Source organism: Mus pahari, chromosome 10 (genome assembly GCF_900095145.1).
Source record: "Mus pahari chromosome 10, PAHARI_EIJ_v1.1, whole genome shotgun sequence".
NCBI classification, from domain to species: Eukaryota; Metazoa; Chordata; class Mammalia; order Rodentia; family Muridae; genus Mus; species Mus pahari.
Window position 1 is genome coordinate 39533458 of NC_034599.1, and position 10848 is coordinate 39544305.

At 48.5% G+C, this 10848-nt stretch overlaps 1 protein-coding gene across 1 annotated transcript; it reads right to left on the reverse strand.

Annotated features, from left to right (window-relative positions):
• Window positions 1–2788: 2788 nt before the first annotated feature.
• Window positions 2789–10112, reverse strand: Foxr1 (forkhead box R1). Its single transcript, XM_021207782.1, has 6 exons — window positions 10052–10112; window positions 5405–5479; window positions 5070–5317; window positions 4636–4865; window positions 3227–3468; window positions 2789–2841 (listed from the first exon to the last, which is right to left on the reverse strand). Exons 1-6 carry the CDS (start codon window positions 10110–10112, stop codon window positions 2789–2791), a joined length of 909 nt encoding a protein of 302 aa, XP_021063441.1.
• Between the last annotated feature and the right edge of the window lie 736 nt (window positions 10113–10848).

Sequence of the window (10848 nt, forward strand, 5' to 3'; positions counted from 1 at the left end):
TTATATGTAAGTACACTGTAGCTGTCTTCACACACACCAGAAGAGGGCGTCCGATCTCCTTTCAGATGGTTGTGAGCCACCATGTGGTTTGTGGGATTTGAACTCAGGACCTTGAGGAGTCAGTGCTCCTAACTGCTGAGCCATCTCTCCAGCACCCCCTCCCCTATTCTTAAATTTATCATGCATTTGCGGTGGTATGAAGGGTAGGTCTATCCATCATATTAACCGGAATTATGACTTGGTTAAATATATAATGCATTGGTGATTGTATGAGATAGTTACATCATGTTTGGCATAATTATGACCTGGTTATTGTTTTCATTTGGAAATTAAACAAAGCATAAGGTGATATGATTGTGTCAACTTGGTGAGGGGGCAGAGCCGTGGTGGCTTTTTTGGTTATCAACTTGACTATGTCTGGAATTAACTAAACCCCAAGTGGCTGAGTTCACCTGTGAGGGATTTTATTCTTAATTTGAAGTGGGTTCAAGGCAGGTTTCTCTGTGTAGTTCTGGATGACCTAGAACTCAGAGACCCACTTGCCTGTTTCCAACATGCTGGAATTAAAGGCCTTCTACACCACTGCCTCCGCCTTCTCTCCCTCATCATTCACGGAATTGCTGGTTAATCTTGACCCTCAGGGAAGAGCCACCTTTACTATGAGCCGTACCTTCTGTGAGCAGCTTATTATGAGCATGGAAGAAGGAAGCTTGCTCTTTGCCTGCTTGCCTGAACTCTCATTGATAGGTTCATTTTTTCATTAGCATTAGAGACCACTTCAGGATTCCAGCACATACTGAGGACCACTGGAGACGTCCAGGCACTGAACAACTATTGGATTCTTGGACTCTCTGTTCGTACAGCCATTGTTGGACTAGCAGGACCCCAGCCTGTAAGCCACTCTAATAAATTCCCTTCATAATCATGTGCCAACATGCATGGCTCCTTGTTTTTTGACAGGGTCTATGGAGCCCCGACAGATCTGGAATTTATTGTCCACTTGGCTCTGCTTCCACCTCCTGAGTGTTGCCTTTAATTGGGTCTTACTGTGTACGTCAGGTTGGTCTGGAACTTGCTACATAGCCAACTTTATTACTTTTAACTGAAAACAGCTCTTATCTTGATGCCTCATCAGCTCTGAGGCGTAGTCTCCAGCTTCCCCTTCTCTTGCTCATCATTCAAGGAATTGCTGGTTGACCTTGAACCTTAGAGGTGAGCACCAGGAGCTTCCTTGTCCAGCTCTCAATGCCCCACCTTTATGGCTGTGACCATCTCCTCCACTCTGGACACCACCTACTTCCTACCTATCCAATCATCTTCCATTCAAATACTACCTCCTGGCCAGGAGTGCAGAGGCAAGATGGCCAAGAGTTCAAGACTATCCTTGGCAACACAGTCAATTTAAAGTTATTCCTGGCTAATGAGCCTTAAAACAAACATAGAGAAGACTGGGCATGGTGGCACATGCCTTTAATCCTAACACTCAGCCTGGTCTATAGACCAAGTTCTAAGCTAACAAGGGACACATGGTAAGGCTGTCTGAAAAGGGTGTGTGTATGTGCACATATGTCAAGTGAAATGGCTCAATGGTCAAGAGCACTTCCCAAGGACCTGGGTTTAATTCCCAGTACCCACATGGCAGTTCATATGTCAGACTCAGGACATCTGACACCTTCACACAGAAATAAGTAGAACTAAATAAATCATTGAAAAATGAAAGAACACTTCTGCCTTTTTTACCAGGTAAACCTCAGGAAAACTGACCTGAGAACAGGGGTTCACACAGAAGTCTTCAGCTAAAGCTAAAGAAATTAAAAAAAAAATCAGGGTCCTGTTAAATTACCTTTCCTAACTAATCTGAAATAAAAGACCAGGCTAGCTTCAAATTATGGAGTGAAGAACGGCCTTGAATTGCTGACCCTCCAGCCTGTTCCTCCTAAATGCTAGGATCACAGGCACGGATGACCTGGCTATTAAAGTGTGTGTGTGATTCTGCACTCATACCTCCCTCTAAGCGTGGACCCCACCAACTCCCATCTCTCCCACCCTCCTTGTCCCTCGTCAGCGGGAACCAGCCAGATCTGAATCTGTGTCCTTATACCCAGAGGTTGGGATGTTTGGCTGGAACCCCTGCTCATCCCCTGCACAAGCTAAGTAAGAAAGACCAACTGCTCCTTCCCCAACTCCACTGTATGAAAACGCTGGGCTAACGTGGCCTCATCTCCCTTTCTCTGAACTCCAAGCTACCCACTTTACCTTATACGGGCATAATTCCAGCCCTAGCCCATAAAACCCCTTTGCTTCATAACTTCTCTGACCTCCACCACTCACTCGAAAGTTGCCTTTCAATAAACCTTACACTGTCGCTGTCTTCAGACACACCAGAAGAGGGCATCAGGTCCCATTACACATGGTTGTGAGCTATCATGTGGTTGCTGGGAATTGAATTCATGACCTCTGGGAGTCAATGCTCTTAACTGCTGAGCCATCTCTCCAGCCCTCTTTATACTTCAGATACAGCTACAATTGTTTCGTTTCATCCATGGAGAAACAAGTCTGTCTGTCTGTCTGTCTGTCTGTCTATCTATAATCTGCCAGCTTCCAGAGAAACAAGTCTGTCATCTATCTATCTATCTATCTATCTATCTATCTATCTATCTATCTATCTATCATCCGCCAGCTTCCAGAACCCCTACTTTCATTCTTATTCTTGGAGCTGAATCCCAGTCCCGATTAGCCCCATCCTTAGAGATCTCACACACACACACAGGTGTTGCTGAAGGAGACTTTAATAGGGCATGGCTGATTCATCCTGAAGGTCAAAGAGGAAGGGCATCACATCTGTAAGAGAGTTCAGAGGAGCTTGCAATCTTGACCTGCTCTGTCTCTGGTCTGGTATGCTATCTCACAGAGCTTAAGGCTCCATGGCTACCACTTTTGAAGCCTTTCTGCTTGCGACGGCAGAATCTTCCTAATAGATAAGCCCTCCTACTTTTTACCCAGCTCAAAGGCCATTGGAGCCAGGATTCTGGGCTATGAGCAGAGCCAGGAGCAACCTCAGTTTCCCTAGTCCTTGTACACAAACTCCCACTCTCACGGGAGGTCTCAATCACACCTGTCCCGCTTCCTGCAGATGCCTTGAGAGTATGATCCAAGAAGGCATCTAGCCTAGCGTCTGGGCCTCAGGTCCCCCACCCTTGTGCTCATGCATGACGAGGCTTCACACCTGGCTGGCTCATGCACTGTTGGATACTTTGCAGCTGAGTGGAAGCCAAGGTGCGGGCCTCCTCAGAAAAGCGGCGGTGTCCCTCCTCAGTCAACTTCCAGAGGCAGGATCGAGGCCGAGTGCTGGCCTCGTCGCCCTGCTGACTGGCGGGCACTTTCTCAAAGCTGTCTCGGAAACAGAGATTGTGACGGACTGTGTTCTTCCAGGCCTCCGGAGCTGTCCGGAAAAAAGGAAAGTGCTCTCTGTGGACAGGGAGGAAGAGTGAAGACAGGCATGGCGCCCCTGAAAAGGACACACTGTGGTCCTTGTTCTTCCCCAGGGCCAGGAGCCTCAGCTTCCTCTCGGGGAAGCAGGACAGGCTGGTCTGGAATTGCTCTTTGCTGGCAGAACCACAACTCAGCCTATGAACCATCTTTTTTTTTCTTTTTCCTTTCTGTCTTTGAGACAGTCTAATGTAGTCCAGACTGACCTTGAACTCACTGGGTAGCTCTGAGGATGACCTTAAACCCCTGGCCCTCCTCCTACCTCTGAATCCTGAGTGCTGGGATCACAGGCCTGTGCCACCATGCTAGAGCTGAGAAATGTCTTTTTCTAAGCCCAGTTTATGTCCCCAGTCTCCGGCTCATTTTCGCCCCTCGCTCAAGGGCTGGGGATTTTGACAGTGGGAACAAAGCAGAACCAAGAACAGGATTAAACCACCCAAGATAAACACTCTGAGGCTCTGAAGACCTCCCTCACACGTATGTATGACTATCAAAGCGAAAGGTTAGCTGGTCATGGTAGCACATCCTTAATTCCACCACCCAAGAGGCAGAGGCAGGTAGATCTCTGATTTTGAAGACAGCCTGGTTTACATAGTGATTTCTAGGACAGCCAGTGCTACACCCACAGAAACCCTGTCACTCAGGAGGCAGTGGCAAAGAAGGTCTCTGAATTCAAGGCTAGCCCAGTCTATATACAGTGATATTCAGGTCAGCCTGAGCTACAAAGTGAGTCCTTGTCTCAAAAAAGAGGCCCTAATTTCAATGATCACACATGCAGACACATACAATACAAATTCTCAGTGAGGCTTCCTTAGCCCTTGAAGGGTTCTGTGCCAGGCAGGACAGTCTAAGGGGCAGAAAGTGGGAGATGTTACTGGGGATGCTGGATTCTATTCTGGCTAATCTTTGGGGACAGGGTGGGAGAAACTGTAACTTGACCCAGGAGAATTGGTATTTGAGGGACGACTGGACTGTAAGTGGTGGAAAGGGTGGGAGTGGTTATGTTCTTGAGCCCTAGTAGGCATACAATTGCCTGGGGAAATAAAACCAGAAGGGGGAACTGCGCCAGCAGTTCAAGGCCAGGTTGGAAGTTATTAAACCCTGACCCTCCCCTCGCCCTCCTCACAGGGCCCCCTGGGCACATACCGAGTGAAGCTGTAGATCTGCTGTACATTGAGGCCACAGGGGGGACTGTTTTTGAGGGCCAAGGCAATCAGATGGAAGTAATGGAGAGGGGGTCGGGACCAGAGCCTCCCCTCTGGGCTGATGGCTTGCGGAAGCCTCCACGGACTCTCGAGTGGGGCCCTTGTGGGAAGGGATGGGAGAGCCACAGAGGAGCTGTCGTCATGGTCCTTGGCCTCCTCCTCTTCTGTAGGCTAGAGGGGCACAGAGTAGGATCTGGTCCTGACTCCTCAGCCTTGGCTCCAGTGTGCAGCGGCAGAAAGGGGAGCCGTCTAGAATCCACTATCCAACCTTCTCCCCAGCCCCAGGGTCCAGGTCAGGTCTAGACGTGTTCATCTTTTATTGGCCCTCAGACACCCAGTTGCTGCTGCCTCACCCCTGTGCCCACCCATCCATACCTCCTCCCAGGTGCTAGGGGAAGAGGCCATGTGCTTCTCCTTCTTCTTCCTCTTCTGCCTGCGAGGAGGCAATGGCTGCTGCACGCCCGAAGCTTCTGAACAGCTGACTTCTTCTTCCTCTTTCAGGGCTGGCTGGCAGGCAGGCGGCGCACTCTGGTCTTCGTTTTTCACTGCGACCTCCAGCTTGCCGGGTGGATACACGATGTTCGGGTCCACCCACATCCACAGATTGGGCTTAATGTCTGGACCTGGGCAGAGGCATAGGAGATCTCTCACAGTTCAGTCGCTGTGGGGAGCAAGGAGAGGGATTCTGGTCCACAGAACTCACTACTTACCATCTTTATCAGGGTTGGGTATTTTTTCCAAAGGCAGTTTTGGTGGTTCAACAATTTGGAGTCTGTACAGGGCAACTGGCCAAAAGAGAGAGAGAAGAGTCAAGAGAAGGCAGGTTTGGTGGCTCCATGTCTTGGGAGTCTGCATTTGGCAACTGGCAAAAAGATGGTCAAGACATTGTAGAATTTCCACTGTTACCCCATGATCTGGGGTCTTTAGAGATCTCTTGAGGCAAGTGTGGGCCAAGCCCAGGTAGTATGAGGCTACAGAGACTGGTGTTCCCTTCACCCCTGACCTCTGCATTCTCTTCTTACTCCACACATACTATCCTTGAATACTCTCATGCCCATGGCTGTCAGTTACCATCCATAAATCCAAGGCTCCCAAATCTGGCTGCACATCAGACTTCTCTTCTAGTCTGTATGGCAGAGCTGTGGACTGGATGCTGTTGCTTGGGTTATTGACAAGTACTGCAAACTCAGTATCTCCTCTCTCTCCTGGTCCTCTCCCTCCCTCCGCCCTTCCTCCTCTCTCTCCCCTCTGCTCCTTCTCCTCCTGACAATGAGTCCCTGTTATAAATCCCAGGCTGGCCTCAAATTTGCTATACCCCTGCCTCAGCCTCCCAGGAGGCTAACTTCATGATTATCATATTTTAATTAAATTACATTTTCTTGGGCCGGCAAGATGGTGGCACATCAGGCAACGTTCAGCCCTATCTCTCAGCCCCTGCTCATAAGTGTCATTCATTATATAGCCTGACCTTAGTAAATTGTGAATTACTCCCTTATACGGTCTGTAGGACTGAAAGTGGAGGTCACAGATGGTGGAGTTCCTGTCTGTAGGAAGATCTGAGAGCCTTGAATCTATAGATGGTGACTTATGGCCTATGCAGAGACTTAAAGGTCTCTTCATATGCAAACAATACCAAAAAATAAATTCCTCGGTTGAGAAGATAGCTCCGAGCACTTGGATATGACTTCAACATGACTTCAATCTACAGAACCACAATTAAAGCAAGGACAACAGTCAGGCATGGTGGTACAAGCCTTTAACCTCAGCATTTAGGAGGTAGAGGCAGAAGGCTCTCTATTGTGAGTTCCAGGACAGCTAGAGCTACGCAGAGACCCTGTATTAATAAATAAATACATAAATAAATAAATGATAAAAACTAAAACCAGCCAGGCAGTGGTAGCTCACACCTTTATTCCTAGCACTCGGGAGGCAGAGGCAGGCCGATCTCTGAGTTCTGGGTCAGCCTGGTGGACAGAGCCAGTTCCAGGACAGCCAGAGTTAGAAAGAAATCCCGTCCTGAAAACCCAACCCCCGCCCCAAAGAAAGAAAGGAAGGAAGGAAAACCAAACCAAACAAACAAAAAAACCAATTAACCAAAACAAAGGTAAAACAAACACAGGTGCGCACCATCAGACTACAAAGGAACCCCATAAGCATCAGCTCGGATTTGAGAATTTTCTGTTACAAACTGCGGTGTTTGAGGATTTTGTTTATTTCTCAAGACTGCTTCTCTCTGTGTAGCTGTGGCTGTCCTGGTACTCCCTCTGTAGACCTGCCTCTGCCTCCCGAGTGCTAGGATTAAAGGTGCATGTCCCCATTGCCAGGCTTAAACTGCAGTGTCTTCATTGCACAAAATTTTTTGTTCTCTCTTTTAATGGGGGTGGGGGTGGGGGTGGGGAGGGAGGTCTTAAAGGCATGCACCCATACACCCAGCAAGTTCTCTCCAGCCTGTGAGCTCTGGCGACCATGCTCAGGTCATCTGGTTTGACAGCAGACCCTTTTACCTGCTAAGCCATCTTGTCTGCCTTTATTGTGAGATTCTGTGTGTGGCATTCATGTGTGGTGTAGAGCATGTATGTGTTTGGGCACCTGTATATGTGTACGTGGTTGATGTGGAGGATGTATATTTGCTGTGGAGCATCTATGTGAGTGGCAGAACATGAATATGTATGGGTTGTGTATGCAGACACCTGTATACATGTGAAGGTCAGGACTTCCAATGTCTTCCTCAGTCATCTTCCTTCGTATCTATCTATCTGTCTGTCTGTCTGTCTGTCTGTCTGTCTGTCTGTCTGTCTGTCTTAAATTACAGTTAATTGGTGTGTGGGAGCACATGTGTCATGGTGTGTATAGGTCATAAGATAATTTGAAGGAGCTGGTTCTCTCTGCACACTATGAGACTCAGGTGGCATGAACCTTTACCTGCTAAGCATCTAGTTGCCCCTAGTTTCTTTTTAGGAAGGTCTCTCACTGAACCAGAAGCACCCCTCCATTCCTAAATGTACAGGCACAGACAGTCATGCCTAGATTTGAGGCAGGTGCTGGGGATTTGAAATCAGAACCTCACATACTTGCAGAGTTAAGTGCTCTTAACCACTGAACCACCTCCCTGGTCCCCCATGTTTTTATTATGAAAACCAAAAGACCTTAGGGCTAAGGTTACAGTCCATCAGTAGAACCCTTTTCTGAGAGGCACAAGTCTGGGTTCAATCTTCAACCACAAAACAAGACAAACTATTGTTTAAGACTGTGTTGAGATGGGGGGTGGGTCTCACTATGTAATCCTGGCTGGCCTATAACTTGCTATATAGACCAGGCGGGCATTGAACTCTAAGACTGGTCTGCCTATGACTCCTAGTGTAATACCACGACCAGCTTTAAAGTCTTGTGGCTTTACTGCCATATTCCATGGTATGTAAGTATCCAATTGATGTTTATTTGGATTGTCTGTGTTAAAATATTTGCTTTATCCAGTAGTGAGTGGTGCAGGGCTTTAATCCTAGCACTTGGGAGGCAGAGGCAGGTGGGTCTCTGAGTTCAAGGCCGTGCCAGGGATGCATTGAGAAGCCCTGTCTTGAATAACAAACAAGCAAACAAAAAATACAAAAAAAGGCACAACAACTTTGATTGATAAACATACCCGTAAGGGTATACACCTGTAATCCCCGTAGTCTAAATTGGAAGATTGTGAATTTGGGGCACAAAAACTGCATGACAACTTTGACCGATATAAAAACATTGTAAAACCAAGGGGGGTTGTACGGGGTAATAGAATCCCAGCATTTGGGGGTCTGAGGTAGAAAGATTACGTTTGGAATGCAAAATTACACAGCACCTTTAGAAGACATAAAGGCCTATCAGAGCCTATGAGATGGTTGGGCGAGTCAGTTTGCTGCCTGGCCTGCCGATCTGAGTTCAGCCTCCTAACAGAATGAGCCAACTCCTATAGGAGGTACTGACTTCCATGCATGTCATACGGCAAGACCTCAGCCAGACAGTGAGCCCGTCTCACAACCAACAAATGAAAATGTTACAGCACTTTCACACACATACCTAATGATGTCTTTGATCAGATTCACCCCATTTCCCTTTGTTGACCCCTTTATTCCTCCATTTGGGGGAAGGGGAAGGGCATAGTCTCTAGCCCAAGCAGCCCTTGAGTCCTACTGAAGCGAAGGCTAACCTTGAGCTTCAGACCCTCCTGCCTATCTCCCAATCTCAGGCCTTGAAACATCTTATCAGCAGGGTTCCCGTAGGCTGGACCACTTTTTTATTCTTGGCTGTCTTCTTAGGGATGGTTCTGTTTCCTCAGTCTCTACACTGGAATGCTTCAGGGTTCAGCCTTGGTCCAAGTGTTCTCACTGCTGAAATTCTAACCTTAGACCAAAGCCACTCAACATGCGTTGCCAGTCACACTTTCGCCCAGAATCCCATGCCCCGACTTCTATGGGCCTACTTTACCGTTCCTACTTGCATAAATAGCCCCAAGCCAGGGACTCCAAGCCTGATCCAGAGTTCTGGACCCAGCCCAATGCTACAAGTGTGGGAGCCTGTCTCAAAACCAAACCAAACAAAACACAAAACCTGTCCGGAAACAAAGACTAGGGCCTTGCACAAGCCACCTTTAGGCTGGCCTAGAACTCCTGGGCTCAGTCACTCTGGTCTCAGCTTCTGGAGAGTAAGACTTACACCATATGTGGACGTGGAAATGGTGGCTCTGACTATATCAATGGGAGGAAAGTAGTGTTAACCCAACGACTTTGCACTGGATTAAGAAAAGCACTTGAAAGGCAAGGGTGATCACCTAAAACTACTGAACTTTCCGTCCAAGGAAGAGGAAAAACTTAAAAAGAACAGGTCCACCACCCCTTTGACAATATTAACTCCCATCTTGTACTACAGATAAAATAAGGAGAGGTAGACTAGCAGCCAGGGATGGTGGCCATGCCTGGAGCACCAGTAGGTAACTGTTAAGACTCGAGGCAAGCCTGGGGTTCAAAACAAAATCATAACCAGCAACGACCTAAGAGGCAAGGATACCTCCCCAAAGAGAACAATTTTTTTTTTTTTACACCGAAAAATAAAGCCTATCGCATGCCAAGTTCCCATGCCCAAGTGCCAAAACTCAGAAGAGGTCTAGCAATGTTCTGGGAGCCCGGGGGGATGACAGGATAAAAGGTGATAGCCCACAATATGCGGGCTCTGGGGACTCAGTGGCGGTAAGGGCCACACCCACTCCTGAGTGGGGTTCGAGACCCTGATCCCAGGGAGGTTGGCGACCCTGGGAAGGCGGAGGCAGTCCGCCCACTCGATGCCGCAGCCACCCACGCGCTCCTCCCCCCACTACTCCCACTCACGTTTCTGCTCGGCCTCGGACAAGTGTGTCGTGATGAAGGACAAGAAGCACTCGTTGCCCATATCCCAATCCAGCAAGCCCGGAACCTGGCCATGGAGGCTGGCCCAGAAGTCCCGGTCCTGGAATTTGGGGTCCACTTTTAAGGCTAGAGGAGACGAGTGGTGCGGGGTGCAAGAGGCGGAGAGACTCGCCTGCGTGGAAGGTGCTTCCTCAAACCGCGAGCAATCGCGGGTGGGAAAGATCAAGAGCGCAGCGCCCCTGCAGAGACTCCGGATTGCTTCAGGATTCAACCAGTTCGCGCTCATCAGGTTTTCCTGCGCCTGCGGATGTGGCTCAGCTGGTAGAGTGCCTGTCTAGCAAGTTCGAAGCCCGCACCTCCTAAAACCAGATTTTGAGCTACACGCCTATAATCAGTCACACTTGGCGGAAGCGCAAGTTGAAAGTTACCATAAACTACACAAGCAAATCTGGGATTCCAGAGACCTTGGCTCGAGGGGGTGGATCTCTGGGTGGGTGAGCTAGGGAGGAGCTTAAATGCGGGGGCGTGGTGGTGCAGGCTGCTAGACCAGCAAGGTTTTTTTTTTTTTTGTTTTGGTTTGGTTATTTTGTTTTGTTTTAAAGTTAAGAAGAGAAAAACAAACAAACAAACAAAAAGCAGGGCGTGGAGGTAGGGCGTGGTGGCGGGGCGTGGTGGCACATTTCAGGCCTTCTTTAATCCCAGCACTCTGGAGGTAGAGGCAGGCAGATCTCTGAGTTCAGGGCCTACAGAGCTAGTTTCAGGAGGCTACACACAGAAAT

What these genes read in the sequence shown, in the direction of transcription:
- Foxr1 (XM_021207782.1), bottom strand. Translation starts at nt 10,112, where the DNA reads ATGGGCAACGAGTGCTTCTTGTCCTTCATCACGACACACTTGTCCGAG. An exon ending in CCCCTAGCACCTGGGAGGAG is followed by an intron (nt 4,866 to 5,069) that starts GTATGGATGGGT and finishes GTGCCCCTCTAG; the next exon opens with CCTACAGAAGAGGAGGAGGC. An exon ending in CAGATCTACAGCTTCACTCG is followed by an intron (nt 3,469 to 4,635) that starts GTATGTGCCCAG and finishes CCCTGTCCACAG; the next exon opens with AGAGCACTTTCCTTTTTTCC.